Source organism: Haliaeetus albicilla, chromosome 12 (assembly GCF_947461875.1).
Source record: "Haliaeetus albicilla chromosome 12, bHalAlb1.1, whole genome shotgun sequence".
NCBI classification, from domain to species: Eukaryota; Metazoa; Chordata; class Aves; order Accipitriformes; family Accipitridae; genus Haliaeetus; species Haliaeetus albicilla.
This window is the reverse complement of record NC_091494.1, coordinates 8,694,716-8,712,636: the sequence shown is the minus strand read 5'-3', so window position 1 is coordinate 8,712,636 and position 17,921 is coordinate 8,694,716. Positions and strand designations below refer to the sequence as shown.

The window sequence follows — 17,921 nt, the reverse complement described above, 5'->3', positions numbered from 1 at the left end:
AGAGTTTTGTGTTCTGGTTCCAGATGTACCAAAACTTCCTTTTGGCTTCAGCTCTCTCCCCTGTAAGTTAAAGACTAGCTTTCCCTAATTCATTGATGCTGCAAGGTTTGATTTGTCAAGGATTATAAAGGACCAAAAAAAGGTACATTGTTTGATGAATCTATAGACATGTACATATTTCAATAGGTAGACTTTGATGTTAACCACTTCAACTGCTATTTTTCAACATTGTCATTTTGTATGAGACAGAGGAAATAGAACAAGTTGTAATAGTCAACGACTGTTTAAGAATTACTTCTCTTATTGTTTGCCATCAGAAACATGAGGCAATAAGATCTGCCAACAGAATTTCTTTCCTTTCTAGAACAGCCATTACACTGTTCCAGTACAGATTCTTGCCCGACATAACTGACAGGAAAGCATTTGTTTTGTGCTGAATTTTTTAAAAGAAAGCAGATTGTAGCAGCTTGGAAGGTACCTAAAATTGTTTTCCCAACTCATGGAAGTGCCATTACTTACTATGAGTTTTCACATCAAAATTAAAATACATTCCATGCATATTTAGTACATAAGACTTTTATTTTCATTTTTGTGCCTTGTATTGAGAGCTCCAGTGCTATTTTTGTATATATTATGAAACAGGATGATCTAGATATTTAATTATGCTTACACTTATTGTTTCCAGTTCACATTGTCATTGATATTATTGATTTATTCTCAATCAAATTTACTGTTGGGGGCACTGACAAAGTGGTTGTTGCTCTTGGGCTCAGGTGTGTCACCCATCTGTGCTCACCATTCAGAGTGCAAGCACAAGACTTGAGAGATCTAACAGTCATTTTGGAAAACAAGTATTTGGCCCTGTTGTCTGATGAAATACCTGTAAAAGAACTGGCAGGTTCAAATGCTTCAAGTTAACGTAAGTGCTGTGACTCACAGACAAGTTAGATCACACTGTACACTGCAGAGGTCTTTCGTGCAATCATTCCGCTGACCCCAGGCTCCTACACAACAATGGTGGTGACAAGATGGTGATTCCCTAACTCTGCCTCTTTCAGAGTAAACTATTGTGAACAGCTACAAAAACTGCAGAGAAGTCAACTGCAAACAAAAACAACGTGTCAAAAGCCACAAAGACATTGGGCTTATTTCTTAGCTTCTACTGTTGCTGTGGGTGACAGCATTCCTTGCTGTTCCAAAGGCAGAGATTTACACAGGGCCTATTGACTTCACCGTTGATTACTGGATATTTTTTCACAGCTCCCGCATAGTCAGAAACTTTTTAAGCAACCTGAGACAGGACGCTTCACCTGGGCAGAAGTCACCTCACTTCACCTGGGCAGAAGTCACTTGATGTTTTGATTGTTACAACCAAATGGCTGGCGAACAAAAATAAGCTTATATGACACAGGAATATGTTGCAACTGCTGTCTCTGGCTGCTGCCTTCCTCCTTCCTATTAATCTCAGTTACTTAGCCTGAGACTCTTATTTGGTCTCTGATTTTCTTTTTAGGTGACACATACCAAGGGTGTCAGCACTACCATCAGCCTTGCTAGACAGGTTTTGCTTTACCCTGTGGATTTCAGGAGCCAGGGAACACGGTCTCCTTTCCGTATTGCAGTAGGTTTAGGAGCCTTGGTTCATTAGTTTAAAAATTATTACAGCTGACTGTGACAAGCCAGTAAAGAAATCTGTAAGTAAAACCTGGTGGTCTCTTGGTGAAATCTGCATACAGAGAGCAGGCAAGTTCTGTTTCCTTAATGATTTCTATTCATACTGCACTTAAGCAATCACCTCTGGCAGGCACTATGGCCCTGTCATTAGGAAGCCAGCAGTACCTGGATACTTTCTTGTACTTTTCTGGAATTTAACCACACAGGCACACTACTCTCTCTTTTACCCTGTAAAATCTCCTTGGTCACTGTTCCTTAAGGTAGACTCTTTAATCAGGACTAAGAATAAAAAAAGTTCTCTCTCGGGCCAGGCCAACAGCCCATGTAGCCCAGCCTCCAGTTCACCAACCCCAGCAAAAGAAGATACCACTTAAGTCAAGCACACAAGCTGAGCCATTTTGTGAAAGCCATTCCCCTCGCCTTCCCCTGACACAGAGGACTGTGCTGAGGATGTTAGAGGATACCCTCCTGCCTGGAGGAGATCTGGCAACTTTCTTTTCAGGAATCTCCTTTGCTACACAAAGGAATGTCAGAAAGTTGTTCAGCTGCCCAGACTGGAAGTACTTAATTCCCTTTCTCTCTTGCTGCCCCCAAGCGTGGTCACTTGAAACAGTTGGGTTAGCTGCTCAGGGCACACCAGGGATTTTGCCCCAATGGCAACCTCAGCAACATTCTGAGCAACCAACTATGCCCAAGGCATCGCTGAAGAAACCGTACAGCCTGCAAGAACGAGGATCACAGGAGATTTACTTGCTAGCTCCTTGCTGTATTCTCCCTCTTCTCTCTAGTTCACACTAACCTTGAATCATGCTAGGCAGGAGGTACTTCCAAGGTACAGAATACAAGATAAAGATAAAACAGGAAACCAAGAAAAGATTCGGGGAGTCTGAAGTCCCTGTTACTTTATCAGCAAAAGACTCCCTCTTACAACAACTACATGAGCATTTCATTTTCTGAAGGTCAGAGATCAGCATACATTACAAAGAGTCCATTAATCTCCAGTCTCTTGTGGTATGGCATAAGACATTAGGTTAAGCTGCAGAGATCTTAAAAGAGTAATCTAAAGGAAAATTCAATAGAAGAGATGTGATGATTTCTCATTAACAAAGACTCAGGCTTTAAAAACAGGTTTGAGTAAATTGTACAAAGAGAGCAGTAAGCAATTTAGTGCAGGATTGTTCTTATCCAAGTTATGCACCTGAACTCAGAGAAATCCTCAGGCAGAAGACACTAGCAATCCCAAAAGCCAGCCATTATGGAGTCCCAGAAAAAAAGCAGATCAGCACTAACTCCTTTGCAGTAAAGCACTCATAACTGCACTACAAGTTACATTTGAACATCCAGGGAGGTGTTTGTTTTAAATCAGCACCACCTGTAAAAGACCAAATGCTCCTTTCTCAAAGGACCTTAGGTTACAGAAAAAAATCCTTACTCTGTTTCCACCTCTTTCCCTATTACCGTGTCACCTTATTCCCATGGCAAACAAAGAAGCAAGCAAAGGATACCTTTGTTCTTCCTTCAAAGTCCAATAGAAGACAAACGACAATGCTGCCTTCTTGGCAACAGCTGTTTATTTTGTGTACACAACCCTGACACTTACCAGTAGAGGAGACTGGCGTACCAATCAAACCTGCCTTCAGGCTGCTTTTGTCTGGGCAAAGCAGCCTCAAGGCAGGGCCCAAGAGACAGAGAACAGTGAGGTAACAAAAAGCTGTGGAGAGCATATCCCTGAATAATGTGCACAAGGAAGGGCAAACTGTGTACCTGCCAAACTGCACTTAACAGCAGTGGACTTGGCAATGTTCTTCCTGCTCTTGAACAGAAGAAACAACACCTGTAGAATCAACCCCTGTGTAAATAGGAGATAGTCTTGCCTGTGCCAGCACAGTGAGTTTGGGAGAGGGTCAACATTTTAGCCAAAGTCTCTTTTAAACATCAGGGTAGCTTCTTCAATTGATCAAGCATACTGGGGACATTCTTTTTGAAGCTGAAGTCCACCGTAGCTTAACATAAGATTAACTGGCCAGGTGCTGTAACACTTATTTTGATAAGCTGCAGGGAGTATGTGACTGATATCAGAGTGTCAGGAAGAGAGATCATCTGTTTACAGAGAGAATTTAATTAACTTTATTAGCTATTATCATCATCCCCAATTTGTACACAGCAGCTGAATGCAGTGGCCTTAATCCGGTCAAAACTGCTGCATCCAGCCTTTTGAAAGTGAAATAAGCTACAGCCTGACAACAGGACACACAGAATCTATCAGGCTACTTGAGGACAGGAAAAAGCAGAAGGTAATGAAATGGGAGGTTGTTTTAGCACAAAGTAGCTGCCAGTCAGAAAAAGCAAGCTCCTTTCCTGTCTTCCAGCACACGGCTACAGAGACCAACATTTGGCCATAGACATATACCTAAAAATTAACAGATGCTTATCATTACTCATATGCCATCTGCCAGCAGTCATGTTAATCTTCAGGAATGCTCCCTGGCCTAAATGCTGGCTCCCCTGGAAAGCTAGTGGTTATTTCATCTCACTCAGGGATCAAAGCCTCAGCGCCTGGATTACATACACAAGGTCAAGGCAAGTGTGCTAGGGAACATATGATCTATGTAACTTCAGCCACAGTGTTTCTGTATTTCCTGATTCATGCATACAGAAAAATTGCATCATTTACTCATTACCTAAAAATTGTAATAAGCAGAAGAACTCAGGGTGTCTCCTTGCTCACAGCCCTACTTTAGTATCATGAATTGACAGATAAAGGGTATGTCATCTTCTGCACAGCTCCTCTAAGACTCAGAGCTTTGTAAACTAAGTGGTATTGATTCTACAAGAGAGCAGGACACAGCCCAAAAAAGCTTAAATTGATGTCTGTCCTCCTTCACTACATGACAAATTTCATCCCCTTAGGCCAAGACCATACATCCTGACCAGCAAAGCTCCATTTATTAGAAGAGCTACTTCCATTCCTGGCTCTGATGAGCACAAGCATACAATTCTACTCACTGCTTTGTGCAACAGTGTTCGGGTTTCCCCTGGTTCTCAGTGGAGATTAGGAAGGCTGAGCCACACAAACACACATAGATATAAATCTGCACATGCACTAAGATAATTTATATCCCTTTCAACTCCTTAAGATAGACCAACTGCACACACTATGAACTCTACAGAAGGAGATGCTTTGGGTGTAGGTCTATATGATCATCCGTGCACACAGAGTCACTCACTTCTATTACAGTCTTGATCCTCAGCCATGAAACACCCAGGATGGCAACAAGCCAAGTGCCAAGTTTCATCCAAATTCATTATCCCAGTATAAGTTTGGGTATAAAGAGACCCAGCCACTCGGTGCCTCCACTTTTTCATTTCTTGAAAAAGTGAAATAATTTTTATCATGGCAGATTATTTTTTCGCTCAATAATTGACATTAGGCAACTGCAAAGTTTTCTTGAAATGACTTCCAAACTAACACATCAACAGTAACACTGTCAACTTTAGGGACATCGAAATGTTCTACAGCATTCAGCTGCAGATGCAATGCAGAGGTGCAAGCGATCTTCCTGTGACCTCCCAGCCACTACGGGTCAAATCTAATATGCATCAGAATGGTTGGCAAATAGCACTGAGAACAGAAAGCCAAACAGCAGCAGGCAACTTTGTTCCCTTCCTGGCTTCGCAGTGGAGAATTTGCATCCCTGGGGTGAGCAGGGGAAGCTGAAATTAATTACATGACCTATCTAAAGTGATGACAATCTCCTGTAGCATCGAACACTTCAGTATATACAGTCTGATAGATCAGTTACTTTAACAATCTTCCTTTGGTATTGCACACTAGTAATCGTGAAAACTGCTGCAGCTGGTCTATGTGACCTGCTCTAGCTCTGCAACAGCAACACTTTGTTCTTTTGGGATATCACTAGTGCTTTCTCACAAAACCTCTACTTTAGCCTCTCCAATATAAGCTGAACTCACATGAACAGAAATAACTCTTCCAATGTCATTCTGATTCGTATTAGGTTGCAAGGCCAGGAGGCAAAAATGCTATTTACACAGAGCAAAGTTCTCCTGTCCAGGCTGGAAAGCGGTATTTCTTCTTTTAAAAAAGATCAGCCTCCTACTCCTCTTTATTTGTTAGGGTCCTTCTACATCATATCACATTACATTTCACAAAACTGAAGAAATTCCATCACACATACATTAGTGTCAGCATTGAAGTGACTGTAAATTTTACCCTCCACACACATTTCACATTAACATCACATAACCAACCCCTGCATGCAATCCCCAAAACATATGACTTTGAAACACTGTTAAAATGATATGACGGCTTTCCAAAACATCTGTCCAAATGGCGGACTTTAAGAATCTCAAGCCAGGCAGTAGAAAGAAGCAGAACACACTGAAAACAAGTTGTGTTATAAGAGATTATATTATTGGTCTGTGGTCTGCATCTGTCTCAAATGTTTCACCTCAGTTCCATCAAACATACAGGAAAGGGAACAAGGTGTAAGAAATAGCTGATGTCTTTGGGATGCAGTATTTCTAGGCTGGTGAAACAAGCAGCCAAACAGAATTCACACAGGTAATTTAATAGCTATTGTAGACATGGGCAATTTTGATACTACTTCATATTCTAATAAACCAGCATCTCTCTACATAGTAAACACCTATTAGCCAGGTTTTCTCACTTCCTTTCAGTAAGATTAAATACAGACAAAAGCGTTGAAGATGACTCCCTGAAATGCAAACTCGTGTTCCAACTAAGCAAAGGCTCCTTAGCCAAGGCTTTGTGAAGATGATTCCTGACCACTCTTCCAGCTTCCCTGGGCTGTGCATTTATTCTTCTAGGCAGGGACACACAGAGGTTCTGCAGAACCAGCCGCCATCCCCTCAGCCCAGACAGAGAAGCTGCTGCTAGCTGGTTTTAAATCTCTTCTTAAACAGTACAAACCAGTTTGCATTACATAGCCAACATATGGTTTAGGATAGTCATCCTAAACCAGCAGCCTGGCTGTCCAACGGGTCACAGTGCAGGGGTGAAGCTACAGCAGTCCACAGATCCACTGGTTGGGAGGTTCACTTGTCAGCAGGACCTAAATGGCAAGGGTTTTATTCCATCACATGGTGGAACAAGAGAAGAGTGAGCAGCTCTTTTTCACTCCCAGCCTGTTGCTATTCATCCTTGATAGTGAAAGCCTAGGGATTAAAAAAACCCTCTTCCCTCACCCTCCTCCCCTCTTTCTCCTAGTCTCCTCTAAATGAGGAGAATATGGGAGTAGTGAGAATGGCTGCAAATTTTGCAAAGGAATTGGTGGCTTCACATGCATTGGGAGAGATGAAAGCAGAAAAAAATGAAATGAGCATTCAGTGGCCATTTGTGCTTCCTCCAAGGTTCACATCAGGGCACCACCAGGCAGACATGAGGTAATCCCTCTGTTAGTAAACTGTTCTCAAGTTGACAACACTCCCTGGCTCAGTAACAATGGCCTCAGCTGATGTCAAGGTGCACCTGTATCCTCAGGGCACATGGATGAACTGGGGGGCCTGTTTACTAGCAACCTCCTTCAATTCTCTTGCCAAGATCTGTGAGGCATGAGAACACAACAGCCCCATTTTAACAGTGCCTCTATGTTCTGGCAGCCTGTGCAGGCCTTTCCGGTTCCTATTTACCTCATCCTGCCCTGGAGGATAGGAAGTCCCCTTACTCACAGCTCAAGGATGAGGACCACATCTGTCTTGTTCTCATAGATGTCATGCAACTTGATGATGTTGGCATGCAGAATCTGCTGCAGAATTGCAACCTCCCGTTCAATTTCCTCACGTCTCACTCCACGACGGCTGGCCCGACTCTGACGTTTTTTAATGAACTTAGCAGCATACTCCATACCAGTGCTTTTGTCTCGACATTTCTTCACTATAGCAAACTGGCCACTGCAAGGACAAGAAAATAACAAAAATTCTCTTGAAGCTTTCATATAACCACATCCTCCCAAATAAGCCATTCGTATACAAAGCTTGATCCTGCAACCCCTGAGCAACACTGCTAACCATACAAGCTTGCTCTTGGCACAATAGTGAGGACCGTCAGAATTCTGCAGTTAAAGTCACTAGAGCATAACAAGGTAGCCTCCTGCTGTGTCTGAAATTTAGCAAAACCAAGCAGTGTGTGACAAGACAGGAGGACAAATGTTACAGTCTCTAAAAAACAGTTCATGTTTAAATGAATAAGATCTGTCTCAAAAGGTTCAAATTACCACTCCTTCACTGGATAATGCTTAAGGCATTCAAGTCTCCAACACACCACTGGATGTTCTGAAAGGACATGCATGCATTATTGTATTTCTGTTAAGAATAATCTCTTGGAAAGAACTCAAAGGATTGATAATCCTTTGGAAATGTAGAACTGGCCTCCAGTAACCAATTTTCAAATAAGAGAATGGTTTATTCGTATTTCTGCACTTCACTTGATAATTTAGTTGTAAATTTAGCTAGAGTAAGTAAGAGCTTTCTCACTGCAATTCAGGAATAAAGAATTTCCCGCTGTACCAAACAGTAAAGTGGCTGCATTAAAGTTTAAAAGGCATGTAGCTGCCATTTGCCAATAAAATTTTCCTCACTGTGGCTCCTAAAGTAAGATATTCCAGTCCAACTGTAATATTTCCCCCTTATCTCATAAGAGGAGAACACTTGGAGGTCAGGTGATTAACTCAAATAATACCAACCCTGCAGGCTGCAGCCTCATGTCAGTGGTGGGAACCTTTCAAGATGAGAGAGTGTTACTGACTCTTCAATAGGAAAGTAGGGGACCCTGCTTTGTTCTTTGTGTGAGCTTTTCTTTCTTCATCATGCTCTTGAGAAGCACTTTGGACATAGAGAAGGCAACATTTCCACAGAGTTGATGTTCCCTCCTTCTCAATTGTCTTCTGAAAAAATAACTGTAATCAAGCTGAGAGATGTCTTATCAAAATTAAGAAAGAAAGGTGGTCTGCAGCTAAAGCAGGATTTGAGCAATACAAATTCTACATAAGGAAAGAATGTGGAATGAAGCAGTCATTATTCAGAGGATCCTTTTGCTCATCCCATTTAGAAGGGACAATGCTAACCATGTTGTATCTTAGAAATGCTTAATCACACTAAAATCATCACAGACATACAAACAAGTAAATTAAATCATAAGCTATTACTGTATGTTTGTACTTAGTCTACACACAACATGTTAAGAGAGCTACTTCTACCTGAAAAAAATTAAGAGAAAAGGACAGTCTGTAGCTAAAGTACTGGAGGGATTTGAGCGATCTGAATTCTGCCATAAATGTATTGTATTCCCTTTAGCAATTCACTTTTGCCCCATCAGCAAAACAGCAGAGAGACTTACTCGCTTCCACACAGTATGCCTAAGGATATTTGTACAATACTTAGCACAAATGTGTCTCAGTTTCCTGCTACTGTAACTGAAATACTAAGAATAAACAGTGCTGTGCCATGCAATGCAATAGGCTCTTGTCCAAAGTGACTCCAAAAGGCAGAGACAAAAAAAAAAAAAAAAAAAAAAAAAAAAAAAATTAAAAAATCACACTTAAACAGAAACACATTTCTTTTCATGAAGGATCATCCAGCAGACTTAAACACCAGTAGCTTTTTAGGTTTGATTTAAATATGTAATACTCAAATTAAGCAAGAGTAGTGGGCATATAATATAGATTTAAATATATATTAACTCTTTAGGTTGATCAATGAAGATATCTAAATACTTGTTAGTCTGAAGTTAGTGAAACTTGTACGGCTTGAGGTTTCATCACAAATTCTAAACTTCAACTAGTCTGCACTAAAATCAAGTTAGGATAAAGATTTTTCACAGAATTCATGCAAAGTTGCCTTGTTTGGACACAAACACTCACCAATTCTCAAGTTTTCCTTAAATCTTAAAGAACTGAAACTCAAAAACTGACAGGTTTTAAAAAAAAGAAAACCTAGGTTAAAGCACAAAAAGCACTGATGTTAATTGATGCAGACTCACTGCTCTCCTAGCTCAAGCACCTCCAGCTCAAGTGACAATGAGGAGTAAGAACATTTGGTCCTGACATAAACTTAAGTCAGTCCAAACATAAATGAGGTCAGTGCATTCCATTCAGGATGATGAGTTTCATTCACTCACTGCTCGCTCTTATTGCCCGATAGGAAGCCCAGTATTTTTACTGATTCAGTGATTTCAATAAGTTTCATATAATATCTTAAAATAAACTACACTCATTTTTAAACAATTTGTATGTTCTGATGAACCTTCTTGTACCTAATGGTACTTCAGAATTTATTACTTTAACCTTTCCACAACTATTAGTGCAGACCTGGACATAACGATGTGTAAAGTACATAACAAAATGGGACACTGAATCTGAGCTGGCGGAAAACATGGAGCTAGTGGGGAAGTGCTGTAGTGGCGAGAATAACTGTCAAGGAAAATCACTTTAGTAGCAGCATTTGGAGATTGTGTTCAGTAAGTCTGATAGCAGGCTGCTGCTGGCAAGTCTTGGAGCAGTATCTCTGCAATAAAATCTACAAGAGTACGAATGGAAGGAAAAGTTGACTGCTATTGTTTGGACACTAATTAGAGGACCTCATAGCCTACCTGAGTTCATCTGCAATTTTAAGTAGCAAGAACAGTCTATTACCACCCTAAACCTCCTCTGCCAGAAACTGTAAGCTGAGGGTTACTTCTTGTTATTTATTTTTCCACTGCTAGATTACAGGAGGGATTTATCAACACTTTGTTTTGGCAGAGGGAAAGAAGAAAAGAAAAGACCACGGAATCCACCTTGCAAATAGATCATGTATGTACTGTTACAAACACTACCATGGTGGTGAAGTGCACCAGATAGCTGGAGAATTGAGCCTATGGATAAGGTCATGCACTTCAGTCTGCTTTGTTTAAGTGTACAATGCATCTTGTGATAACAGCAATATGAAAAACTGGCAAGCTTGGTATCAAAAGTGGGGGTAAGCAAGAAGAGGCAGTTGGCCAATATCTGCAGAATCTCAGTGATTTAGAGGCAAGGAACACCAGCTCAAATCCATGCTCTGCCCTTTTCATAGTAATTGGAATGAAAACCAGGGAAACTTTAAGTCTACCATGTGTACTCCGTATACTACCAAGCATTCCTTAGTCAGAAAAGGCTCAGGTTTTACCAATGAATATTTGATAGAATCATACTTTTGCAAAAACCATCACAAATATTTCACAGCATTTCCACCAAGGAGCAGAAATAATTTGAAAGTTCTAGGAAGCTGTATGGCCAGGAAACCACAGTCAACTAATAAATAAGGCAGGGAAGCCTCTGAGAACAGTGCAGTCAAAACAGTTACCCTTGCCTGTCATGCGTACAGCCCAACAGGTATGAAAGATCCTACCACCAAAAGAACTATCTTACCCAAGTCCATTTGTCTCATCACATTCACAAGTCTCTGCTGATGTCCAACTACTTTACAAACAGACAAAACAAGACAGTGAACTCCTTTTTATACCCAGGAGCAGCCCTGTTCTCCCCTGCCACAATGCACTGTATGTCTGAAATCTCACTCTGCAAAAATTGGCGGGTTTCCCAGTTCCAGAATACATGTTTAGTATCAGATATTTCCTTAGTCAGGGCATTATATCCAGACTTCCAAGGAAAAGACTCATCTTACAGATAACCTTAACCTTTAGCTACTGTGATTTTCTCAGCCAGGATCTCTTTAAGAATCACAGACTCATTAAGTGCAACCCCCCGATGACTACACTGAAGAAGTACTAAGCTGTTATTGTTTTCAATATTATTACACCCTTCACTGGCTTGGTAAATGAGAGATGCAAGTACAGTTGGAACTTAAATTATGCAGCATACACAGCAATTATATTCGGAACCTTATAATTATATAATGCACTCAGTGCTTCATTAACACAGACAGCTGGTTGGAGTCTGTCTTAAACCTACAAAGGCAAAGAAATAAAACATTAAAGCTGTCACTTGGTGCTCGCTTGCTGTCAAACGCTAACACTCCATGTCAGAGGCAGCCTCTCATTTTAAAGGGTTCAAACAACACCAGACAGCCTGAAGAACAACTTTTTGTTTTTCATTTTCATACGTATCCTAAACACTTCTCAGGAGAGAGGTAGGAATGGATGGGACAAGTGTAGTTTTCCTTTTAGGAATAATGAATCATAAATGGAACTGAGACTGTAGGCATTTGTCAAATCCATTCATTCATTCGTATTTCTTTCTGCCTCCTGATTTTATCATTACATGTAAACCCTAAAGAAGCTAAGAGAATTAAATTGCTGCTACCAAATCCCCAAACTTGCCTTAAACATTCTGCTAAAAGAGTTCATTTTGTAGTGCTGAGAGCTGTTACTGTAAAACATTGTGGGTTTCATGGGGTTTTTGTTTGTTCATTTTTTATAAGACATGCACCTTGTTTGGTTCAGACTTTCTAAAGAGACATGGTACTAACGTTGATGTGCTTCCTTAAATTCTCTCTGGGGACATAAATTTTGCCAGCAAAGTTCAGAGAGAATATATTATTTTATGACTGCGGATTATGGGAATGAACAGAGTCACTTTAGCATTTAAAAAGTCCAGCGATACTGTGAATTTTGTACATTTCTGTTTACTTAAAAGCTTACAAAAATAATAATGACACCAGCATAGGAATTGCTGACTTCTCCTTTTACATACTTATAGTCTGGGACAATTGTTCATGACAATACTCATTCCCTTGTAATCTACTATTTCCCCGCTGCATGTGTACCCACGAACGCACACTCTACCTGCTCTTGTCCCAGTCTGTATGCTATTTCCTTAATCCCTTAAAAACAGGCTTTTGCAGACAGTCTTGACTGAGGGTTTGTGCGTAGAAGAGGTTGCAAGCCACAGGGAAAAATACAAATGGACAATTTCTTAGCCTAGGACATTTAAGATAGTTACAATGGAATTACCCACGATACTGTCCATAAGCCACGCTTACCCATTTCCCTACTTGGTGCAGAGCACATTTGCTTTGCCCATGCTTGTTCCTGAATTCCCAGGGTCTTTATTAAAGCATCACAGGGTAATGCTAAAGTATTTTCCAACCACCTTAAAGACTGCCATAAAGCAGCAGCTGGTGTATCTCTCCACACAAGTAGCCCAATGCTTTGCCAAGTACTGATACACTGAAGCACACTAAGAGAAGAGCTAAAGGCTGGAGAAGGGACAGGCAGGGAGAAAAGTCTTTGAACAAGTGTTTAGGAGGTAGCATATTGCTCTACTTTTCTGCTAGACACAATGAATAGTTCACATGGAGGTCCATACAGCTACAAAAAAAGAGAATGTCTCACTGATATTTTACAATCACGGTCACATTTTGGATTTCTTGTTAACTACAGAGCTTCTAAAGTCAAGGACCAAGACAACAGCATTTCTGCAACCTCCTAATGCATTTGCATTCAGCACATCAGAATCAAACAGCATCAGCTTCCCAAAACTTTCAATCTAGGCTAGGAAAAAAGTAGAAGAAAGGAAAGTGTGTGTCTCTGACACCTGAGTTGACGGCACTGAGAAATTAAGCCATTTACTTAATTTCACATGCAGAGTCTGTGGCTGATTTTAGACTTGAAACTAAATTTCACAGCTCAGATATCCAAATTTCAGCCAAATGACTTAGCCAAAATTCATGGGTTTTAGTATATCACTGAAGTGCAGGTGACTTGGATCATAAACAGCAGTATTTACAACACACACAAGATAAGGTCAGAGGCTGACACTTCCTAATTTTTTTGTTTTTTAAAGAAATGAAGTTTGTTCCCTTTCAGAAATATTTTGGACAGCTGTACAAAAGCCTTGTCAGAATCAACATAGTCTGTCCTCAATTGTGATAGCAGCTCAAGAGTATAAACAATAGCAGTTGCAACCTGTCAGTTATAATATAATTAGGTACAACATCAAATCCATCCATCATTAATAAGGGAATTTATCCTAGCCACAAAGACAACCTATTATTCACATTGCTACTATCATCTAAGAGATTTGTCACTGAATAAGAACACAGAAACAATATTACTGGCTGGTTTTGGAGTCTATTTACGGAAGCATGCTTTAGGGGAGCACAAGTTCAGCAGTTCAGGAGAGGATGTGGAAAAGATGTGGGGAAGAGAGAAACTGGACAATCCAGAATAACAGGATAACTTCTTGCTCTTTTTTCAAAGTTTATTTTTAATACTGGTTCTGGAGGGTAATGCTCTGGGGCAGAATTTGACTTGAGAAAATTACAGAAGTGCAGCCTTCCAGTTTGGAATGCCTCAGTGCATAACAGTGGTATTGCTGTGGAGCATTAGAATAAAGAGAGCCTTTAAAGCAACTGTTTGTATAGGTATGGGTTTATATGAATCTTCCTCTGATACTCCAGAAACACCACATCACTGAGTAGCTGTCATGAAATGCTGAAAATATGTAAAACAAAACACTGAGATGACAGTACAGGTTACCTGACTCCAGCCAGGCTCTCTGAGGCCAGAAGAGGGAGGAGTCAGGAAGCTGATTCTGTCTGTCATTTGAGAAGAGCAAACCATTTCTTTCCCAAATACCAAACATATGTTCCCTTTCTGCATATTCAATCTATTTCTTTATGTTCTGTCCATATTCATCTTAATTTCATTCATTAAAGAATTCTAAAAAGGAGGATTTTTATTCTTATTATTTTTTGGTAGTTGTTAAAACTTGACATTCCCATAAAATAGATGCTACATTAGAACATGTTGACAGACATGCTTTACACTGAAGTATGTTTTCAAGGAGTTGTTTGAAAAGTAAGTGAACCTGGAAAAGGACAGCATTCTGGCATTCTGCCAGTCAAAAGGAAACACTCCATTCCTTAGATGAGGCGGGACAATTTACTTTGGAACGGATTTACAAGCGATTTTAGACAGACTGCAACCTCCCAGCAACTTTAATGGTAATAAGGTTCCTACATACTTGATGGAAAATAACACCTTAGTCTTTCTGTACTTAATTTCCCAAAGTTTGTAAAATGCAGGTAATGCTACTGGAAAAATGAGATAAAATTATGAGGGGTAAGCATACAGCTGGACCTACAAATTAATTCCATGTCTGTAGAAATCATTAGACTTGCAATTATAATCATTCATATTTTTATTCATTAGGTGTTCCTGCACAAGAATACATGACCAGAAAGGAAACTAAAATAAAACCTAACAGCATCTCAACACCAGTCTTTTAACTGCCTAGATGCACACGCAGACTACTGCAAATGCAAGATAGTTTAACCCTTCTTTTCACAGAGCACTTGCAACCTCACTTGGGGATCTGAGCATCTAGTTGGGATTCCTTTTGTTTCCAATTTGGGAGGTGTCTGCTCGAGGCTGGGGTTTGCAATGAGAAGCTGCTTGGCTCAGCAATGTCAGCAGTATATGGCCAGGCTGCTGAAAGAGTACAATCATGGCCTATTGCACAGGGCAAAACACGGCAATACTTTTTCCACACGGTTTTTTGACTTGAATGGTGCCATGAATATCTATTATTCTTTTCTGATGTTGGTTTTGACCTACAGCGGGTGTAGGGAGGTGAAATTCCAAAAAAGGTGAAAGTCTCCTCCTTCCATTTGAGTAGAACAGAAAATAGCAATCTAAAGTACACCAAGCTACAGCAGTATGAACTTGGTAATACCGACATCGACACATTTGGTATTGCTGCACCAGATGGAAAAGTTCATTAAACTAGAGTGAACACAAGCAAATGCTTTTAAGGGAAATGGAGATAACCTTCCATTCCCCTTGATCTTCTCCTCCCTCACGTGTTTTGTTGTTGTTTATTATGTTTTAACAAGGTTACACTGAACTCTTCCTAGCCTACTTCAGTTCTTGCTCAGATGTGCACTTCTCTCAAGATTGAAGCCGAGTTAAAGAAACTATGGTTGGTATGCCAGCCAGCTGGTTTTAACAGTATAATTACATTCTGGACAATGCAAGAGCCTCAAAGGAAACTTCTCACACCAGAAGTCTCAAAGCTATACAATGTAGGAAGACAACAAAACTCAAGCCTGGTTGTAATTCAGAATTATATTAGACACTGGGAAGGTAAAAGACACACTTTAACATTTTTGAGTGATCCTGTTTAAACTGCTTCCACTCCATGTACTGAAAAAAACAGAAACACCAAGGTGCTGAGCTCAGCTCGGTCAGAAAGTGGGGCTGCCTCAGGCATGTCACTGTCACTTCATCCGTCTACCTTACAGCAGTACCTTGAAAACAGCAGTCGTATCCATGGATAGAACTAGATGGTTCTGACTCATGTTTACATCAAATTATGAACACACAATTCTGATTTAAGAACATTTTCTATAGAAGAGTAGGGTAAATGTTTCAGTCTCACAGCATCCTTCCCCACTACCCTAAACATGCTCTATGTATCTAAAAGCAAGATTTGGGATACAACATCATACACAAGGCACCGTTATCATAAAAAACCAACAGCTTACCATAGGAAGGACTTGATAGGAAAAATGAAAAAATGAGCTTTCACAATATAAGAAGGTGCATACAGTTTGAATAAAAACATGAATTTTGTATTTGTCCTTTTTTCCTTCACATTTAAGACATTCAGTTGTGGGAATGCAAGCCTAAAAGGGTTTATTTGCTATTAAAAACCCTACCCCAAACAAAGACAAACAACGTAATTCACATATGTGGTTGCCTGTGCTTAGGAAGCCAAAACACAGCTTAGAGATCTAATTTTAAGTTTACTAGACTTTGCAAAGTTTGCCAGTCGTTGGCTCTCTTTCTCTAATTGGATGATAAATTATGTTTGGTCACTTGACAGCAAGAAAAAAAAATTACACCCTATCAAGTGTCATATAGTCTCTGACCTCTGAATCAATATGACATCTTTAACTCTTAAACCAGTTTTATTTACATAATAAATGTAACCGACAGCAATTAGTTACTTTACACTGTCATAAGCCAAGTCAGCTTCACCATCTGTTAGCATCACATTGTCCTTTCTGCAGTGAGTGAGCTTACAGCAGCCTTTGCTTTGATTTTGCAAAATCTACAGTTAGAGCGAGTAAAAATCCTAAAAATATATTATGAAATCATCATGTGTACATTCTTAAGTTAATATACATAAACATAATCACAGATAATAGTGTCTAGCTAACCTGAATGCAGGACTTCTCTACATTCAAGAAGCTGGTTTATTTAGTTTCAGCAAAGAAGGGTCTTTTATTCTCAGTTACAACAATTGTTTTTGTCAACAGTTTTGTTCATCGTGCCTTTTTGCCACTCTTAAATTCAGATCGGTTTTAACTTGCGATCTCAAGCTTAAAAAGTCTGCATCTTATTACTTTTCCATCTTTTTCACTCCTATTTCTTTTCCTTGGAAAAACTACACTAATAATTTTATCCTTTCATGGTTGCATTTTTGTTAACTTTCAAACCAAAGCCCTTGGGAACTCTTGCTGAATACCTTTCTTAAAAAATCTCAAGCCTGAAAAAGCTGTTTTCCTCTCAAATTTAAGTGATTAGAGCCATTGCTCTACTGCACATAATTTTATCAAGCTAAATACTCTCCTCCCTCTTTCCTTACGCTTCAGAGATGATTTCTGCTAGTTGTAATTGCATTGGCATGCTCTTCCCACCAGCCAAGAAAGGATTCTGTTGGTAACTTCTTCTACAATCTATTTGTATGCTGTCAGCTCATTTATGAAACACAGCTCAAACCAAAGGCCATGCAAGGTTCACAGAATATATGCATAAAAGCACTTTCCTGGAAGTTTTTTGTAGGAAGTCTGTGGTTACAGCCATGAAGAACTGGAACCCTTCTGTAAACGGACTACAGCAATAATTTGTAGTATACTTTATTTTTTATAGACTCTTTTTTTTTTTTTAGACTAAACCAGGATATGGTACAGCAGAAATTCAATCTAAGCAGTGAATACATAGTATGTCCAACAGCAAAGTATTTACAAAGAAACCAGAGTATGATAGCTGAAACAACAAAACAGAAATCCTAGCATGGCAAGGTCACTGAAGGGAAAGTACCTTGCTGCTTCCATAAGACTTTATGGAATGAAACTAAAAAACCCCAAAACCTTAATCTGTTAAATACTCTGCTGACACCTCTTATAACTTCATAAAGAGCTTTAAAAACAAAATTATCACAAATGTCACTGTACTTCCTGTTTAAGCTGGGGGGGGGGGGGGAAGTGAGTTTTGGTTTGTT

The 17,921-nt window shown here is 39.8% G+C and overlaps 1 protein-coding gene across 4 annotated transcripts in view; it reads right to left on the bottom strand.

Annotated features, from left to right (window-relative positions):
- DAPK2 (death associated protein kinase 2) overlaps window positions 1–17,921 on the bottom strand; it is a 56,207-nt gene that overhangs the window by 15,699 nt on the left and 22,587 nt on the right. For 2 of the 4 annotated variants that reach the window (XM_069797962.1, XM_069797963.1), the window contains one exon: window positions 7,384–7,605. The exons of 1 other annotated variant lie outside the window; for it this stretch is intronic. In XM_069797962.1, coding sequence (XP_069654063.1) covers window positions 7,384–7,605 — 222 coding nt within the window. Of the gene's footprint in view, window positions 1–7,344; window positions 7,364–7,383; window positions 7,606–17,921 lie in introns of those variants that run through there. One more of the 4 variants, XM_069797965.1, reaches the window with a different exon arrangement.